At 45.0% G+C, this 18,929-nt stretch overlaps 1 protein-coding gene and 15 non-coding genes across 16 annotated transcripts; all 16 read right to left on the bottom strand.

The window, feature by feature from the left end:
• Positions 1 to 147: 147 nt before the first annotated feature.
• Positions 148 to 219, bottom strand: trnah-gug (transfer RNA histidin (anticodon GUG)). Its single transcript has one exon. It is a non-coding gene; the product is annotated as a tRNA-His (tRNA).
• A 588-nt stretch (positions 220 to 807) lies between these two features.
• trnay-gua (transfer RNA tyrosine (anticodon GUA)) lies at positions 808 to 896 on the bottom strand. The gene is given in 2 exon segments: positions 808 to 843; positions 860 to 896. It is a non-coding gene; the product is annotated as a tRNA-Tyr (tRNA).
• A 307-nt stretch (positions 897 to 1,203) lies between these two features.
• trnah-gug (transfer RNA histidin (anticodon GUG)) lies at positions 1,204 to 1,275 on the bottom strand. Its single transcript has one exon. It is a non-coding gene; the product is annotated as a tRNA-His (tRNA).
• Positions 1,276 to 1,652: 377 nt separating this feature from the next.
• On the bottom strand, positions 1,653 to 1,725 carry trnar-acg (transfer RNA arginine (anticodon ACG)). Its single transcript has one exon. It is a non-coding gene; the product is annotated as a tRNA-Arg (tRNA).
• Positions 1,726 to 1,864: 139 nt separating this feature from the next.
• Positions 1,865 to 1,953, bottom strand: trnay-gua (transfer RNA tyrosine (anticodon GUA)). The gene is given in 2 exon segments: positions 1,865 to 1,900; positions 1,917 to 1,953. It is a non-coding gene; the product is annotated as a tRNA-Tyr (tRNA).
• A 307-nt stretch (positions 1,954 to 2,260) lies between these two features.
• On the bottom strand, positions 2,261 to 2,332 carry trnah-gug (transfer RNA histidin (anticodon GUG)). Its single transcript has one exon. It is a non-coding gene; the product is annotated as a tRNA-His (tRNA).
• A 377-nt stretch (positions 2,333 to 2,709) lies between these two features.
• Positions 2,710 to 2,782, bottom strand: trnar-acg (transfer RNA arginine (anticodon ACG)). The gene has a single exon. It is a non-coding gene; the product is annotated as a tRNA-Arg (tRNA).
• A 10,326-nt stretch (positions 2,783 to 13,108) lies between these two features.
• On the bottom strand, positions 13,109 to 13,197 carry trnay-gua (transfer RNA tyrosine (anticodon GUA)). Its single transcript is given in 2 exon segments — positions 13,109 to 13,144; positions 13,161 to 13,197. It is a non-coding gene; the product is annotated as a tRNA-Tyr (tRNA).
• Positions 13,198 to 14,163: 966 nt separating this feature from the next.
• On the bottom strand, positions 14,164 to 14,252 carry trnay-gua (transfer RNA tyrosine (anticodon GUA)). Its single transcript is given in 2 exon segments — positions 14,164 to 14,199; positions 14,216 to 14,252. It is a non-coding gene; the product is annotated as a tRNA-Tyr (tRNA).
• Positions 14,253 to 14,557: 305 nt separating this feature from the next.
• On the bottom strand, positions 14,558 to 14,629 carry trnah-gug (transfer RNA histidin (anticodon GUG)). Its single transcript has one exon. It is a non-coding gene; the product is annotated as a tRNA-His (tRNA).
• A 589-nt stretch (positions 14,630 to 15,218) lies between these two features.
• On the bottom strand, positions 15,219 to 15,307 carry trnay-gua (transfer RNA tyrosine (anticodon GUA)). Its single transcript is given in 2 exon segments — positions 15,219 to 15,254; positions 15,271 to 15,307. It is a non-coding gene; the product is annotated as a tRNA-Tyr (tRNA).
• A 306-nt stretch (positions 15,308 to 15,613) lies between these two features.
• Positions 15,614 to 15,685, bottom strand: trnah-gug (transfer RNA histidin (anticodon GUG)). Its single transcript has one exon. It is a non-coding gene; the product is annotated as a tRNA-His (tRNA).
• Positions 15,686 to 16,273: 588 nt separating this feature from the next.
• On the bottom strand, positions 16,274 to 16,362 carry trnay-gua (transfer RNA tyrosine (anticodon GUA)). Its single transcript is given in 2 exon segments — positions 16,274 to 16,309; positions 16,326 to 16,362. It is a non-coding gene; the product is annotated as a tRNA-Tyr (tRNA).
• Positions 16,363 to 16,668: 306 nt separating this feature from the next.
• Positions 16,669 to 16,740, bottom strand: trnah-gug (transfer RNA histidin (anticodon GUG)). Its single transcript has one exon. It is a non-coding gene; the product is annotated as a tRNA-His (tRNA).
• A 377-nt stretch (positions 16,741 to 17,117) lies between these two features.
• On the bottom strand, positions 17,118 to 17,190 carry trnar-acg (transfer RNA arginine (anticodon ACG)). The gene has a single exon. It is a non-coding gene; the product is annotated as a tRNA-Arg (tRNA).
• Positions 17,191 to 17,231: 41 nt separating this feature from the next.
• Positions 17,232 to 17,802, bottom strand: LOC133451764 (polyadenylate-binding protein-interacting protein 2B-like). The gene is made up of 2 exons (XM_061730905.1): positions 17,445 to 17,802; positions 17,232 to 17,296 (listed from the first exon to the last, which is right to left on the bottom strand). Exons 1-2 carry the CDS (start codon positions 17,800 to 17,802, stop codon positions 17,232 to 17,234), a joined length of 423 nt encoding a protein of 140 aa, XP_061586889.1.
• Positions 17,803 to 18,929: the final 1,127 nt, after the last annotated feature.

The raw sequence follows: 18,929 nt of genomic DNA, 5'->3' as shown, positions 1-18,929 counted from the left end.
GTAGCACCCCCCCTTCTCCACCGCAATCAATTGAAGTGTGAATGGTCTGAAAATCTGATCCAAACACCCTAGTGGATTTTGTTGTGTCCGTGGCACCTTTTCTTTCTTTTTCCAAAAATTTGAGAAGCACTCTTGCTGCCACAGGGGTGCTGTGACCCGGATTCGAACCGGGGTTGCTGCGGCCACAACGCAGAGTACTCACCACTATACGATCACAGCTTGGAAGGGTACGTGTACCCAGCTTTAGATATGTGCTCGCTTTCTGCAGTTATGAGAGTGTCACAGTGCGAGGTTGGAAGAAGAGTTTACGGAGGTGTGCCGCCCCTGTCGTCAGGTAAGGGCATTTGCTTCGAATGAGATATGAGGAAGGAAGAGAATGAATAAAAGAGGTCCCATGAAAGACAAACATAATGCATGAGCCGGGGCAGCTTTGGAAACATTATGGAAGACGGCCTATCCTGCGGCATCTTTGAAGTGTACATTTCCGGGCATACACAGAGACAAATGAAAAAAGCAAGTAAATAAATGACACAGAAGAAGAAACGTGTACACTACCAAGGTTGTGACTGGGAGAGTATTAAAGATTAGGATTTCTTGAGCTAGCCAGGAGTTGAACCTAGAATCTTCTGATTCGTACTCAGACGCTTTATCCATTGCGCCACTAGCCCTTTTTGATTGTAACATGTGGAAACACACGTGGTGTAACAACTCAGATGTCCAACCAAAGTAGATGGCAGTGGCCAAAGCCATAGCCGAGTACAGTGATGAAAAAGAGTGCTGCTCTGGGAAGATGAAAAATAATGGCAGTCCTTCGAGCCGGAATTGAACCAGCGACCTAAGGATACCTGTTTTACTGGTTCTACAGTCCTCCGCTCTACCAACTGAGCTATCGAAGGGGGATACATGTTGACAGCTCCATGACTTGTGTATTCTTCTACCAAGGCCTGAAACTAGGAAAAGGAAACATTTTAAATGAATTATTGTCTCCCTTATGCGCCGCTTGCCGGGTCCTTACCACTGGCAGAGTCCATTGTCCTTGGCTAAGTGTCTGGGCCGTAGCACCCCCCCTTCTCCACCGCAATCAATTGAAGTGTGAATGGTCTGAAAATCTGATCCAAACACCCTAGTGGATTTTGTTGTGTCCGTGGCACCTTTTCTTTCTTTTTCCAAATATTTTGAGAAGCACTCTTGCTGCCACAGGGGTGCTGTGACCCGGATTCGAACCGGGGTTGCTGCGGCCACAACGCAGAGTACTCACCACTATACGATCACAGCTTGAAAGGGTACGTGTACCCAGCTTTAGATATGTGCTCGCTTTCTGCAGCTATGTCATTGAACACAGTGTGAGGTTGGAAGAAGAGTTTACGGAGGTGTGCCGCCCCTGTCGTCAGGTAAGGGCATTTGCTTCGAATGAGATATGAGGAAGGAAGAGAATGAATAAAAGAGGTCCCATGAAAGACAAACATAATGCATGAGCCGGGGCAGCTTTGGAAACATTATGGAAGACGGCCTATCCTGCGGCACCTTTGAAGTGTACATTTCCGGGCATACACAGAGACAAATGAAAAAAGCAAGTAAATAAATGACACAGAAGAAGAAACGTGTACACTACCAAGGTTGTGACTGGGAGAGTATTAAAGATTAGGATTTCTTGAGCTAGCCAGGAGTTGAACCTAGAATCTTCTGATTCGTACTCAGACGCGTTATCCATTGCGCCACTAGCCCTTTTTGATTGTAACATGTGGAAACACACGTGGTGTAACAACTCAGATGTCCAACCAAAGTAGATGGCAGTGGCCAAAGCCATAGCCGAGTACAGTGATGAAATAGAGTGCTGCTCTGGGAAGATGAAAAATAATGGCAGTCCTTCGAGCCGGAATTGAACCAGCGACCTAAGGATACCTGTTTTACTGGTTCTACAGTCCTCCGCTCTACCAACTGAGCTATCGAAGGGGGATACATGTTGACAGCTCCATGACTTGTGTATTCTTCTACCAAGGCCTGAAACTAGGAAAAGGAAACATTTTAAATGAATTATTGTCTCCCTTATGCGCCGCTTGCCGGGTCCTTACCACTGGCAGAGTCCATTGTCCTTGGCTAAGTGTCTGGGCCGTAGCACCCCCCCTTCTCCACCGCAATCAATTGAAGTGTGAATGGTCTGAAAATCTGATCCAAACACCCTAGTGGATTTTGTTGTGTCCGTGGCACCTTTTCTTTCTTTTTCCAAAAATTTTGAGAAGCACTCTTGCTGCCACAGGGGTGCTGTGACCCGGATTCGAACCGGGGTTGCTGCGGCCACAACGCAGAGTACTCACCACTATACGATCACAGCTTGAAAGGGTACGTGTACCCAGCTTTAGATATGTGCTCGCTTTCTGCAGCTATGTCATTGAACACAGTGTGAGGTTGGAAGAAGAGTTTACGGAGGTGTGCCGCCCCTGTCGTCAGGTAAGGGCATTTGCTTCGAATGAGATATGAGGAAGGAAGAGAATGAATAAAAGAGGTCCCATGAAAGACAAACATAATGCATGAGCCGGGGCAGCTTTGGAAACATTATGGAAGACGGCCTATCCTGCGGCATCTTTGAAGTGTACATTTCCGGGCATACACAGAGACAAATGAAAAAAGCAAGTAAATAAATGACACAGAAGAAGAAACGTGTACACTACCAAGGTTGTGACTGGGAGAGTATTAAAGATTAGGATTTTTTGAGCTAGCCAGGAGTTGAACCTAGAATCTTCTGATCCGTACTCAGACGCGTTATCCATTGCGCCACTAGCCCTTTTTGATTGTAACATGTGGAAACACACGTGGTGTAACAACTCAGATGTCCCAACCAAAGTAGAGGGTAGTGGCCAAAGCCATCGCCATAGCCTGATGCAGAGCACCTGAAGGGAGACAAGAAAAAAGGGGGGGAAGGGAGTGCATAACACCCCCACCCTAAATTAGTGATTATCGTTTTTTTTTTTGTTCACATACACAGGAAAAAAAACAAAAAAAAAACAAATCACTACAATATAAATCCACATGCCCAACAACACATTGGCCACAACATTATCCCTCCCGGGATGAACTCCTTTGCTTCAGGATTCAAGATGCTCCTCCTCGCCACCTCCTCCAGGCTGCTGTGGTGATCGTTGGCCGACAGGCCGTTGAGCTGCTGCTGGTGCTGCCCCACCCCCTGGTTGTTGAGATCACGTGAAGGGATGAACCAGTCCTGGTCCTCCTCCTCCAGCATTTCCTGGAAGCAGCGCTCCAAGAACTCCCGCTCCAGCAGCTCCTCCACCTGTCTGTTATACTCCTCCTCGTTCTCCATCCACATGTACTCGGCAAACGGGTTGGCGTCAGTGTTTTCTCCTGCGTACAAGGACACCAGAATCCCCAGCTGACTCATTGCAGCACATGACTCAACATGAAGGACTGTGACGCTGCTGTATCCCTCAAAATCGTTACGGGGACCCTATCCCCCTTCTCAATCAAGGACACAAAACCTTCCATAAGAAATGGAGCATACACGCCAAGTTCAGATTCATTTGGCAGTGAAGCCAACTGGCACACAGGACTAGCTGTTTTAACCAAGGCAACAGGCCCCTTCTCCTTATTCAGAGCATAACAATTTGCAACAATGTGTCCTGGCTTCCTGCAATAGAAACACACAGGGCTTTCCCTAGTTCCCCATTCTTCCCTGGTAGGCCTCCCCTCCGCACCATCAGAACCACTTGCCTTAGTTGGTACCACAATTGCATTTGAACCTTCCTTAGGAGTGTTGTCACCAAACTGAGCCTGCACAGCAGATCGCTCACCAAACACGGACTTATGGGTAAGTACATACTCATCCGCAAGAGACGCAGCACCAGACAACTTCACAGCCTTCTGCTCATTCAGATACGTGGCAACCGTTTCAGGCACACAATTTTTAAACTCCTCAATAAGCACTAAGGCCCTAAGATCTTCCAGAGTTTTAACCCCCACACCTGCGCACCACCGATCAAATAACGTCTCCTTCTCACGAGCAAACTCCACATATGTCTGAGAGTCCTGCTTCTTACACCTGCGAAATTTCTGGCGATAAGCCTCTGGCACGAGCTCATATGCCTTCAAAATACTAGCCCTAACCTGATCGTAATCCAGGCTACTTTCAGAAGACAATGCTGCGTAAACCTCCTGAGCTTTGCCAGTAAGTACACACTGTAACAACAGTGACCACTTATTCTTGGGCCACCCCAACGATGTCGCAACTCGCTCAAAGAGAATGAAATACGTATCCACATCCTCCTCGCGAAATGTGGGGACAAACCGAATACACCGACTCACATCAAAACCAGGTGATTGCGCAGATGAAAGCTGCGAAGCCTGTGAAGACGCAGTACGCTCTAATTCTTTCAAACGTACCACACGTTTCGTCTCTTCCTCAAGCCTTCTTATCTCAAAATCCATCTCCTTTTCTCTCAAATCCAGCCGACGCAATTCCAACTCAATCTCCTTCAAACTCACCTGCTCAGCGAGACCCGCCTCCCCAGATCTAGAAGAGGCACCCTCACCAGCCGACAACAATCCCCGCTCCACCAATGCAGCCACCAGCTGATCTTTAATCACCTGTTTCTTCCCCTGCTTGACAAAAATCTCAAACCTTTCCGCAATAAGGGTAAGATGATCCTTGGTACAACCCTCCAACTTATCACGAGTGGGAGCACTAACAAAATCATCTATATTAAAGTCCATTTTAGCGCAACCAACTACTACCAAAAGCAACCTCACAAATGCACAACTCGAGATGGCATCCCCAAACAATGACACACCAATACCCTATTTCACACCATGGTAATACAACTACTACCAACAAATACTGTTTGACGAGCCCCCAAATGTTACGATCACCAGTTAGAACACTCGGCTCAACTCTGTGACCAGAACATCAAGGACACCACACTCGAGTTTCAGTTGCGTATAAAAAGCAGGTTTTATTCATGTACCAAAGAAAAGAACCCATAACTTAACAAAACGAGTCTGGAGGCCTGACCAAACAAAACAATAAAGGAAAAGACCATGAGGGAAACCTGAGCCAACCACGCAATGGGCCGTCGGACCCAGAACCTCCCTCCTTGACCTAACAAGAGCAGGAACCTAACCTCAAAACAAAAACCGAGGAAAGAAAACCAAACTGACAGACCTCCATCCTCAAGCAACACAAACAAAAGAAACACAGGAGCAACCCTGGCACCAAGGTGAGGCTGCCTGGTCTGAGAGAGAGAGCACCTTCTTCTTCTTCTTCTCTCAGTTTATTGGCGGATCGCAAGCAACTTTCAGGTGCATACCGCCACCTACTGTACAAGAGTGTGTGAAATTATTTCATTTAGCCCGGTTTACAGTTTTTTTCAATTGTTTACACGCTATTTTGAAAACTGGGTTCTTTTTTTCAAAATATAATCACAATTATCCAAACACAACACTCAATTTGTATAAGTCCTAGATTGTTTGCAAAATGACACACTTCAGTCAAAACATACACACTTCAGTCAAAACATACACACTTCAGTCAAAACATATACACATATTTGTAAAAATGTTATTCGTTTTCATTTAACCAACACAGTCCTCAATGATCAGACACTATTGCAGCCAGTTTCACACTGCTGTGATAAATAAAAAACACATTTGTAAAAAAAACTAATTTTAAGAAATAGCATGTGCTAGATTTTTGGCCAGACATTGTTATGTAAGGGATAATTTAGATGTCAAAAAAAATAGTGACAAACCCACAACATTCTTCCTGATTAGTTTGAGATATAGGGAGAATGTACACAAATAGGCCTACTATAAACTTACCAAGCACTGCACAACACTGATGCTGCAGACTGAATATTTCAAGTATTTATTTCAATACTTACAGTATTTCTTACCATAATCAGTTAAAGTAATCAACCAACAATGAAATCAATGAAACAAATACAATCCGTAAACAAATAAAAATTACTGCATGAAGTACATACACTTTGACTCTGAAAAAAAAAACTACTGCAAAAGCAAAAAGAATACTGTAACTATTCATCATCTCTCCGTCTGGCTGGATGAGGCCATAAGATTTCATCCACATCACAGGCTATGTCTTCATTGGCAAGGCACCGTTGGAAGAATCGCCTCGTGTGACGAATCCACCCCTGCACAGAAGCTGCTTCGATATCATCACAGGCCTGCTCCATGGCCGGAATGAGGGGCAAACGGTCATAGGGCCGCAGGTCGTACACCTTCCACCGCCATGCTGAAAAAAACTCTTCTATTGGATTCAGGAAGGGGGAGTAAGGGGGAAGGTATAAGACTTCAAATTCAGGGTGCTCATGGAACCAATTCTGGACCAGAGCAGCCCGATGGAATGAGACATTGTCCCAAACGACTGTTTTCTCGACGAAATGTCCGAATTACTGACGCAACAGTATTTTTGCTGAGATTAGGTTGAACTCTTTGTCCAGCTTCCATCAGTGTCAGTCCATGCTTGATGACATGGTCAGTAAGTGTTGCACGGATTTCTTGAGTCAAATTTGGTCCTCGTCTTCTTTGTTCAGGTTCTATCAACTCTTCAAGTCCTTCTTCTCCTCTTCCTCTACCTGGGCCTCCTCCTCTACCTCCTTCTTCTCCTCTTCCTCTACCTGGGCCTCCTCCTCTACCTCCTTCTTCTCTTCTTCCTCTACCTGGGCCTCTTCCTCTACCTCCTTCATCTCCTCTTTGAGCTCCCCCTCTCATTCTCACTCTTCTTCTTCTTCTTCTTATAGCTCCTTCTATTTTTGTTGAAGACCACTCACCTGCTGCCTTTTATAGCACACCTGAGTGCTGCGTTTTCAAATAAGCACATGTGTGCTTCCACACCTGGTGGATGTGTTTATCCAATTTGTTCATGAGTGTGGTCATTGGCAATCCAGTGCTTTGTAATGACAAGAAAGTAACCTCACAATCCTTATCTGTGTCTAAGGTGTGAAAATGTGTGTAGAGTTTTACAAATCACTGTGTGTAATGTTTTGCAAAAAGGGTGAAGCAGACATTGTGTGTAATGTTGTGCAAATCTGTGGAGATGTTTTGCTCCTTGGAGTAGAATTTCGCAAATTGTGTGGAAATTTTTATTTTAGTGTGTAAACAATCGTAAAAAACTGTAAATTCTGTTTATCAGCCTAGTGTTTTTTAGGAAATGAATTAGTGCCTTTCTGGTGATTTCAACCCCCTCTCCCTCTGTTCCCAGTATCCCCTTCAAATTCCACTCACGTCCTGCCTCTCTCACTTTTTCCTGTAGCCGCTCTCTTTCTATTTTATACCTGTTATAGTGCATTAGGATATGTTCACCGTTTTCTTTTATTCCACAGTTCTCACATTTATCACTATCCCTTTTTCCCATTACATGCAAGGTGCCATTTAGTCCTGTGTGGTCCAGTCTGAGTCTTGTTATGACCGTTTCCTCCCTTCTGTTCCTTTCAGTATAATTCTTTGTTATTATAGTCTTTTTTATTATGTGATATCCCTGTCCTTTCTGATCTTCCTCCCACCTTTTCTGCCATATTTCCATTCCTTTCTTTTTAATTATTGCTTTACCTTCTCCTTTTCCTTGTGGAACTGGTAATGGCCGGGTTTCCCAGATCCAACCTCTCTTAAGGATTTAAGAGAGGTTCAAAGAAGGTTTGAACTAAGAGAGAACCCTAAGATATGGGTGTTTCCCAGATGACTTCTTAACACCGTTCTTTAGTTTCGCTCTTTCAGAAGCTCTTTGCAGCAGCTGTCCGGTTCTGAAACCAAATCAATCGATGCCAGGCAAATCGATCACCGATCACTATCAGCGCATTTTCACACGCAGCACTGCTACCTAACGCACTAATTCACTGCTGCCTGTGCGTTATAATGAAAAATTAAGATGATAAATATAATTCAATGACCCTTTTTCATCCAAACGGTGCGTTACTCCGTTATTTCTGGCTACAGTGAGGCTTTTTTTCCCCACACGCAGAAACCGGGAGGAAACGTGGTGGGCGTGTGTGTGCGTTCAAAAACATGAGCCAAGAGAAGGCGAGTTTCGCAAATCGCAACGTGGAATTACAGCAATCCCTGGTTTTTCGCAGGGGTTATGTTCCAAAAAGAACCCGTGATAAGTGAAATTCTTTTTACAATTATAGAGGGCTTCAGATTGCAGAGATCATCCCCGCCACGCACGTATTCCTGCTCTTCTGATGCTGCTGCATCCCGCAGGTGGGTTTTTTCAAGAGAAGAAAATAGTTATGGGTCGTTGTCTTCGCTCTTTTTTCTTCTGGGCAAAAAGATTCTTTAATATAAACCGACACCATTGATTATATTTGAGACTGTAATGAACGATTCATCAAAGGATCCCGTTGATCAGCTGCTGCTTCCCTGTCATCACATAGATGCGCTCGGGCGCGGCGCAGGAGGATCGGTGTCACGGCTGCTGGACAGCGCGGTCCGACAGCACGTCCAGGGGACTGAAGTGCTGACGCACGAATGCGTTCATAAAAACAGTTCTGCTTCGCGCACGGTGACGCGGTTGATTTGCAGCGAGAACATGCTGTATAGCAGCCAAATCATCAAATAAATGATATTCATGATGATCGTTTTATTTGTGCGTAATGCATAAAGCATATACAGGAACACACTTGTTATTCCTTATTTTTCTTTTTTTTCCCCCCTTTGCTGTCACCAATAAATGCTAAACAATATAAATCTAAAGTATAAAATAGATCAAAACTTGTGCGGGGTGCATTGTTTTAATATCTCATTGCTTGGTGTAATATTGTTTTGTCTGACGCGGCTGGATCTGTGAGTCTTTGTTCACTAAGATGGTTGTAAAGACTGGGTCAGCAGCATCTTTCATTTCCTTCTTAATGAAAGAGATACTTAAGCTAAGAGCGACTCTGGGAAACCATTTTCTTTCACAGGCTCCTTAAGAAGGTTTGAAAGAAGTCTTTCGCTGTTAAGAACTACTTAACTGATCTGGGAAACCCGGCCAATGTTATTTCCTTATGTAGAGCCATTTTTGCTAGTTTATCAGCAGCCTCGTTCCCTGTTACTCCCTCATGTGCTGGTACCCAACAGAACTGAACATCTATGCCACATCTGTGTAATCTTAATAAACTGTGAGAAATATCGATGAGTAAGTCTTCTCTGCACGTTGTTGTTGATTTTATACTTTCTAATACCGCTATTGAGTCTGTGCATACCACCACCTTATCAGGACTAACCTCTTCCACCCACTGTAACCCAATGTAGACTGCCACCATTTCTGCTGTGTATACTGATAGTTGGTTGGATAATCTTTTAGAGACATTCACATCAAACTCAGGGATATATACACCTATTCCTACACAATCCTTTTGATTTTTTGACCCATCTGTGTATATTTCCAGGTAGTTGTAGTAACTATTTCTCAGGTAAATACTCGCTTTACCTCCTACTTCGTTCATTCTCCATTCTTTTTTCCGTTCCAGTATGCTCATGTCTACTTTTGCTTCTGGGAATAGCCAAGGAGGTATGTTACTCATAGGTGTGTATTTAGTGAATTTTAATGTCTCCATTGCATATCTTCTCAACCTTTCATCCCTTGACCACCCAAACCCATGTCTCTGGAATTTAGAGTATTCCCAACAGTCCTTTATTGTCCTCGTTGTAAGGTTTTCTTCCCCACTCCCTTTTCATCTTATCCAGTATGTAAGTGCCAGTTTATCCCTTCTTAAATCCAGTGGTGTCTCTCCTGCTTCTATTAATATTGCGTTTATGGGTGTTGACCTAATGGCTCCTATGCAAATTCTCAGTGCTCTATACTGCTGTCTGTCTACTTTTTGTAATGAAGTTTTAGCTGCTGCTCCGTAAACTATACTGCCATAATCTATTGTTGACCTCATAACTGCCCTGTATATGTCAATTAATGATTTTTTATCTGCCCCCCAGTCACAGCCTGCTACAGCCCGTAGTAAATTAATAACCTTTTTGCACTTTGTTGCCAAATGTTCAATGTGTGCTTTCCATGTATACTTGTGATCTAAATATAGGCCCAGGTACTTGAACTCATTCACCCTCTCCATCGGCTGATCATAAAGTGTTAGCTTCTCAATGTCTATCTTACGCTTGTTTGTAAAGATCATGTAACATGACTTGCTGGTTGACATTTTGAACCCCCATTCATACGACCACTTTTCCACTTTTTCTATTGCTTTCCTGATATTCCTGAAGACATGTGACACATTTTTTCCCCTCATCCATATGGCCCCATCATCTGCGTATAGCGCTGATTCGATGCATCCATCTAACTTTGCAAAAATGTCATTAATCATTACATTAAACAGAACAGGGCTGATTGCACTTCCCTGGGGAATACCATTTTCAATTTTATAATCTTTAGAAACTTCTGTTCCAACCTTGACATTAAATTTCCTGCCTGTTAAGAAGTCCATAACCCAGTTATATAATCTCCCTCCAATACCCATTCTACTTAGTTTGATAAGCAACCCATCCCTCCACATGGAGTCATATGCTTTTTCTATATCAAAATATACAATTATCATTAACTCTTTCATTTTCATTGTCTTTTCTACTTCATTACTAACTCTAACTAGAGCATCCATTGTGGATCGTCCTTTCCTAAATCCACTCTGAGAATTATTAAATAGCCCTCTCTGTTCCAGAACATATGACAGCCTCATAACAATTATTTTCTCCATCCATTTACATAAGTGAGACGTCAAGGCTATGGGTCTATAGTTACTAGGATTATTAGGATTCTTCCCTGGTTTATTAAATGGCAATATTATTGCTCTTTTCCAGCCACTGGGCAGAGTTCCCTCCCTCCATATTTTATTAAACAGTCTCAATACCATTTTTAAAGATTCCTCTGGTAGCTGCCGGAACATGGCATAACATAACTGGTCCTGTCCTGGTGCTGTATACCCTGTACCTTGTAAGGCTATTTTAAGTTCTGGACTTGTTAGGTCCATATTCAACGTTGACATGTCATCTTCTTTCTTCTCTCTCACTTTCTCATTTTCTCTGAATATGCGGTCTTTCTGCTGCCTGTGTAATTCACCAATGTGCTCCCCATTATGAACTGCAGCAAATGCTGTACCTAATACATTAGCCTTCTCTTTGTCTGACACTGCCATTTTCTCCCCATCTACTAGTGCTGGTATTAAAGCTGACTTCCTTTTCCCACTCATTCGCTTGAGCATAGACCATACATCCCCCAGTTTGACCCCTCTGCCTATGGTGGCACAAAAATCTCTCCATGTACTCTTTTTAGTGTATTTAATGATCCTACGAGCCACTGCCTTTTTCCTTTGATAATCTATAATATTCTCTTGTGATACATTTTTCTTCAGTGCTCTGAATGCTTTGTTTCGTTCTTTAATTGCTCTGCTGCATTCCTCGTTCCACCACGGTACCACTTTCTTCCTGCCCTTTGTAGTTCTTTTTGGTATGCTCAGGTTTGCTGCATTTAGAATATGTTCTGTAATCTGATCCGTGCACTCCTCTATGTCTCCTTCTAGTGTAATCAAATGTACTGACTCTTTACAACACATCTTAAATTTTTCCCAGTCTGCCTTAACAAAGCACCACCTGGTGAACGTATTCCCTTCCTGAAGGCATACACTTGTATTTACAATAGTTAGCACAGGGAAGTGATCACTTCCTACGGTTGAATTATTCTTAACATACCACTCACACGCATTCACCAGTCTATCTGACACCATTGTCAGATCCAAACATGACATCGTACCCCTGTTCACATCCACTCTTGTACCTATTCCACTGTTAGAGAGAGCACCTGCTCCTCCTGTCCCTCTTAAATACAGGCGGAGCCAGATAATCACCTGATGCAGAGCACCTGAAGGGAGACAAGAAAAAAGGGGGGGAAGGGAGTGCATAACAGCGCCACTAGCCCTTTTTGATTGTAACATGTGGAAACACATGTGGTGTAACAACTCAGATGTCCCAACCAAAGTAGATGGGAGTGGCCAAAGCCATAGCCGAGTACAGTGATGAAATAGAGTCCCGCTCTGGGAAGATGAAAAATAATGGCAGTCCTTCGAGCCGGAGCCGACCTAAGGATACCTGTTTTACTGGTTCTACAGTCCTCCGCTCTACCAACTGAGCTATCGAAGGAGGATGCATGTTGACAGCTCCATGACTTGTGTATTCTTCTACCAAGGCCTGAAACTAGGAAAAGGAAACATTTTAAATTAATTATTGTCTCCCTTATGCGCCGCTTGCCGGGTCCTTACCACTGGCAGAGTCCATTGTCCTTGGCTAAGTGTCCGGGCCGTAGCACCCGCCGTCTCCACCGCAATCAATTGAAGTGTGAATGGTCTGTAAATCTGATCCAAACACCCTAGTGGATTTTGTTGTGTCCGTGGCACCTTTTCTTTCTTTTTCCAAAAATTTGAGAAGCACTCTTGCTGCCACAGGGGTGCTGTGACCCGGATTCAAACCGGGGTTGCTGCGGCCACAACGCAGAGTACTCACCACTATACGATCACAGCTTGAAAGGGTACGTGTACCCAGCTTTAGATATGTGCTCGCTTTCTGCAGCTATGTCATTGAACACAGTGTGAGGTTGGAAGAAGAGTTTACGGAGGTGTGCCGCCCCTGTCGTCAGGTAAGGGCATTTGCTTCGAATGAGATATGAGGAAGGAAGAGAATGAATAAAAGAGGTCCCATGAAAGACAAACATAATGCATGAGCCGGGGCAGCTTTGGAAACATTATGGAAGACGGCCTATCCTGCGGCACATTTGAAGTGTACATTTCCGGGCATACACAGAGACAAATGAAAAAAGCAAGTAAATAAATGACACAGAAGAAGAAACGTGTACACTACCAAGGTTGTAACTGGGAGAGTATTAAAGATTAGGATTTTTTGAGCTAGCCAGGAGTTGAACCTAGAATCTTCTGATCCGTACTCAGACGTGTTATCCATTGCGCCACTAGCCCTTTTTGATTGTAACATGTGGAAACACACGTGGTGTAACAACTCAGATGTCCCAACCAAAGTAGATGGCAGTGGCCAAAGCCATAGCCGAGTACAGTGATGAAATCGAGTCCCGCTCTGGGAAGATGAAAAATAATGGCAGTCCTTCGAGCCGGAGTTGAACCAGCGACCTAAGGATACCTGTTTTACTGGTTCTACAGTCCTCCGCTCTACCAACTGAGCTATCGAAGGAGGATGCATGTTGACAGCTCCATGACTTGTGTATTCTCCTACCAAGGCCGGAAACTTGGAAAAGGAAACATTTTAAATGAATTATTGTCTCCCTTATGCGCCGCTTGCCGGGTCCTTACCACTGGCAGAGTCCATTGTCCTTGGCTAAGTGTCCGGGCCGTAGCACCCGCCCTCTCCACCGCAATCAATTGAAGTGTGAATGGTCTGAAAATCTGATCCAAACACCCTAGTGGATTTTGTTGTGTCCGTGGCACCTTTTCTTTCTTTTTCCAAAAATTTGAGAAGCACTCTTGCTGCCACAAGGGTGCTGTGACCCGGATTCAAACCGGGTTTGCTGCGGCCACAACGCAGAGTACTCACCACTATACGATCACAGCTTGAAAGGGTACGTGTACCCAGCTTTAGATATGTGCTCGGTTTCTGCAGTTATATCAGTGAACACAGTGTGAGGTTGGAAGAAGAGTTTACGGAGGTGTGCCGCCCCTGTCGTCAGGTAAGGGCATTTGCTTCGAATGAGATATGAGGAAGGAAGAGAATGAATAAAAGAGGTCCCATGAAAGACAAACATAATGCATGAGCCGGGGCAGCTTTGGAAACATTATGGAAGACGGCCTATCCTGCGGCACCTTTGAAGTGTACATTTCCGGGCATACACAGAGACAAATGAAAAAAGCAAGTAATAAATGACACAGAAGAAGAAATGTGTACACTACCAAGGTTGTGACTGGGAGCGTATTAAAGATTAGGATTTTTTGAGCTAGCTAGGAGTAGAACCGCGAATCTTCTGATCCGTACTCAGACGCGTTATCCATTGCGCCACTAGCCCTTTTTGATTGTAACATGTGGAAACACACGTGGTGTAACAACTCAGATGTCCCAACCAAAGTAGATGGCAGTGGCCAAAGCCATAGCCGAGTACAGTGATGAAATAGAGTCCCGCTCTGGGAAGATGAAAAATAATGGCAGTCCTTCGAGCCGGAGTTGAACCAGCGACCTAAGGATACCTGTTTTACTGGTTCTACAGTCCTCCACTCTACCAACTGAGCTATCGAAGGAGGATGCATGTTGACAGCTCCATGACTTGTGTATTCTCCTACCAAGGCCGGAAACTTGGAAAAGGAAACATTTTAAATGAATTATTGTCTCCCTTATGCGCCGCTTGCCGGGTCCTTACCACTGGCAGAGTCCATTGTCCTTGGCTAAGTGTCCGGGCCGTAGCACCCGCCCTCTCCACCGCAATCAATTGAAGTGTGAATGGTCTGAAAATCTGATCCAAACACCCTAGTGGATTTTGTTGTGTCCGTGGCACCTTTTCTTTCTTTTTCCAAAAATTTGAGAAGCACTCTTGCTGCCACAGGGGTGCTGTGACCCGGATTCGAACCGGGGTTGCTGCGGCCACAACGCAGAGTACTCACCACTATACGATCACAGCTTGGAAGGGTACGTGTACCCAGCTTTAGATATGTGCTCGCTTTCTGCAGTTATGGGAGTGTCACAGTGTGGGGTTGGAAGAAGAGTTTACGGAGGTGTGCCGCCCCTGTCGTCAGGTAAGGGCATTTGCTTCGAATGAGATATGAGGAAGGAAGAGAATGAATAAAAGAGGTCCCATGAAAGACAAACATAATGCATGAGCCGGGGCAGCTTTGGAAACATTATGGAAGACGGCCTATCCTGCGGCACCTTTGAAGTGTACATTTCCGGGCATACACAGAGACAAATGAAAAAAGCAAGTAAATAAATGACACAGAAGAAGAAACGTGTACACTACCAAGGTTGTGACTGGGAGAGTATTAAAGATTAGGATTTTTTGAGCTAGCCAGGAGTTGAACCTAGAATCTTATGATCCGTACTCAGATGCGTTATCCATTGCGCCACTAGCCCTTCTTGATTGTAACATGTGGAAACACACGTGGTGTAACAACTCAGATGTCCCAACCAAAGTAGATGGCAGTGGCCAAAGCCATAGCCGAGTACAGTGATGAAATAGAGTCCCGCTCTGGGAAGATGAAAAATAATGGCAGTCCTTCGAGCCGGAATTGAACCAGCGACCTAAGGATACCAGTTTTACTGGTTCTACAGTCCTCCACTCTACCAACTGAGCTATCGAAGTAGGATGCATGTTGACAGCTCCATGACTTGTGTATTCTTCTACCAAGGCCTAAAACTGGGAAAAGGAAACATTTTAAATGAATTATTGTCTCCCTTATTCGCCGCTTGCCGGGTCCTTACCACTGGCAGAGTCCATTGTCCTTGGCTAAGTGTCCGGGCCGTAGCACCCCTCCTTCTCCACCGCAATCAATTGAAGTGTGAATGGTCTGAAAATCTGATCCAAACACCCTAGTGGATTTTGTTGTGTCCGTGGCACCTTTTCTTTCTTTTTCCAAAAATTTGAGAAGCACTCTTGCTGCCACAGGGGTGCTGTGACCCGGTTTCGAACCGGGGTTGCTGCGGCCACAACGCAGAGTACTCACCACTATACGATCACAGCTTGGAAGGGTACGTGTACCCAGCTTTAGATATGTGCTCGCTTTCTGCAGTTATGAGAGTGTCACAGTGTGAGGTTGGAAGAAGAGTTTACGGAGGTGTGCCGCCCCTGTCGTCAGGTAAGGGCATTTGCTTCGAATGAGATATGAGGAAGGAAGAGAATGAATAAAAGAGGTCCCATGAAAGACAAACATAATGCATGAGCCGGGGCAGCTTTGGAAACATTATGGAAGACGGCCTATCCTGCGGCACCTTTGAAGTGTACATTTCCGGGCATACACAGAGACAAATGAAAAAAGCAAGTAAATAAATGACACAGAAGAAGAAACGTGTACAATACCAAGGTTGTGACTGGGAGAGTATTAAAGATTAGGATTTTATGAGCTAGCCAGGAGTTGAACCTAGAATCTTCTGATCCGTACTCAGACTCGTTATCCATTGCGCCACTAGCCCTTTTTGATTGTAACATGTGGAAACACACGTGGTGTAACAACTCAGATGTCCAACCAAAGTAGATGGCAGTGGCCAAAGCCATAGCCAAGTACAGTGATGAAATAGAGTCCCGCTCTGGGAAGATGAAAAATAATGGCAGTCCTTCGAGCCGGAATTGAACCAGCGACCTAAGGATACCTGTTTTACTGGTTCTACAGCCCTCCGCTCTACCAACTGAGCTATCGAAGGAGGATACATGTTGACAGCTCCATGACTTGTGTATTCTTCTACCAAGGCCTGAAATGGGAAAAGGAAACATTTTAAATGAATTATTGTCTCCCTTATGCGCCGCTTGCCGGGTCCTTACCACTGGCAGAGTCCATTGTCCTTGGCTAAGTGTCTGGGCCGTAGCACCCCCCCTTCTCCACCGCAATCAATTGAAGTGTGAATGGTCTGAAAATCTGATCCAAACACCCTAGTGGATTTTGTTGTGTCCGTGGCACCTTTTCTTTCTTTTTCCAAAAATTTTGAGAAGCACTCTTGCTGCCACAGGGGTGCTGTGACCCGGATTCGAACCGGGGTTGCTGCGGCCACAACGCAGAGTACTCACCACTATACGATCACAGCTTGAAAGGGTACGTGTACCCAGCTTTAGATATGTGCTCGCTTTCTGCAGCTATGTCATTGAACACAGTGTGAGGTTGGAAGAAGAGATTACGGAGGTGTGCCGCCCCTGTCGTCAGGTAAGGGCATTTGCTTCGAATGAGATATGAGGAAGGAAGAGAATGAATAAAAGAGGTCCCATGAAAGACAAACATAATGCATGAGCCGGGGCAGCTTTGGAAACATTATGGAAGACGGCCTATCCTGCGGCATCTTTGAAGTGTACATTTCCGGGCATACACAGAGACAAATGAAAAAAGCAAGTAAATAAATGACACAGAAGAAGAAACGTGTACACTACCAAGGTTGTGACTGGGAGAGTATTAAAGATTAGGATTTTTTGAGCTAGCCAGGAGTTGAACCTAGAATCTTCTGATCCGTACTCAGACGCGTTATCCATTGCGCCACTAGCCCTTTTTGATTGTAACATGTGGAAACACACGTGGTGTAACAACTCAGATGTCCCAACCAAAGTAGAGGGTAGTGGCCAAAGCCATCGCCATAGCCTGATGCAGAGCACCTGAAGGGAGACAAGAAAAAAGGGGGGGAAGGGAGTGCATAACACCCCCACCCTAAATTAGTGATTATCGTTTTTTTTTTTGTTCACATACACAGGAAAAAAAACAAAAAAAAAACAAATCACTACAATATAAATCCACATGCCCAACAACACATTGGCCACAACATTATCCCTCCCGGGATGAACTCCTTTGCTTCAGGATTCAAGATGCTCCTCCTCGCCACCTCCTCCAGGCTGCTGTGGTGATCGTTGGCCGACAGGCCGTTGAGCTGCTGCTGGTGCTGCCCCACCCCCTGGTTGTTGAGATCACGTGAAGGGATGAACCAGTCCTGGTCCTCCTCCTCCAGCATTTCCTGGAAGCAGCGCTCCAAGAACTCCCGCTCCAGCAGCTCCTCCACCTGTCTGTTATACTCCTCCTCGTTCTCCATCCACATGTACTCGGCAAACGGGTTGGCGTCAGTGTTTTCTCCTGCGTACAAGGACACCAGAATCCCCAGCTGACTCATGGCAGCACATGACTCAACATGAAGGACTGTGACGCTGCTGTATCCCTCAAAATCGTTACGGGGACCCTATCCCCCTTCTCAATCAAGGACACAAAACCTTCCATAAGAAATGGAGCATACACGCCAAGTTCAGATTCATTTGGCAGTGAAGCCAACTGGCACACAGGACTAGCTGTTTTAACCAAGGCAACAGGCCCCTTCTCCTTATTCAGAGCATAACAATTTGCAACAATGTGTCCTGGCTTCCTGCAATAGAAACACACAGGGCTTTCCCTAGTTCCCCATTCTTCCCTGGTAGGCCTCCCCTCCGCACCATCAGAACCACTTGCCTTAGTTGGTACCACAATTGCATTTGAACCTTCCTTAGGAGTGTTGTCACCAAACTGAGCCTGCACAGCAGATCGCTTACCAAACACGGACTTATGGGTAAGTACATACTCATCCGCAAGAGACGCAGCACCAGACAACTTCACGGCCTTCTGCTCATTCAGATACGTGGCAACCGTTTCAGGCACACAATTTTTAAACTCCTCAATAAGCACTAAGGCCCTAAGATCTTCCAGAGTTTTAACCCCCACACCTGCGCACCACCGATCAAATAACGTCTCCTTCTCACGAGCAAACTCCACATATGTCTGAGAGTCCTGCTTCTTACACCTGCAAAATTTCTGGCGATAAGCCTCTGGCACGAGCTCATATGCCTTCAAAATACTAGCCCTAACCTGATCGTAATCCAGGCTACTTTCAGAAGACAATGCTGCGTAAACCTCCTGAGCTTTGCCAGTAAGTACACACTGTAACAACAGTGACCACTTATTCTTGGGCCACCCCAACGATGTCGCAACTCGCTCAAAGAGAATGAAATACGTATCCACATCCTCCTCGCGAAATGTGGGGACAAACCGAATACACCGACTCACATCAAAACCAGGTGATTGCGCAGATGAAAGCTGCGAAGCCTGTGAAGACGCAGTAAGCTCTAATTCTTTCAAACGTACCACACGTTTCGTCTCTTCCTCAAGCCTTCTTATCTCAAAATCCATCTCCTTTTCTCTCAAATCCAGCCGACGCAATTCCAACTCAATCTCCTTCAAACTCACCTGCTCAGCGAGACCCGCCTCCCCAGA

Source organism: Cololabis saira, chromosome 10, assembly GCF_033807715.1.
Source record: "Cololabis saira isolate AMF1-May2022 chromosome 10, fColSai1.1, whole genome shotgun sequence".
NCBI lineage: Eukaryota > Metazoa > Chordata > Actinopteri > Beloniformes > Belonidae > Cololabis > Cololabis saira.
Note: the sequence above shows the minus strand (reverse complement) of the source record. Positions and strands in the feature narration are given on the sequence as shown.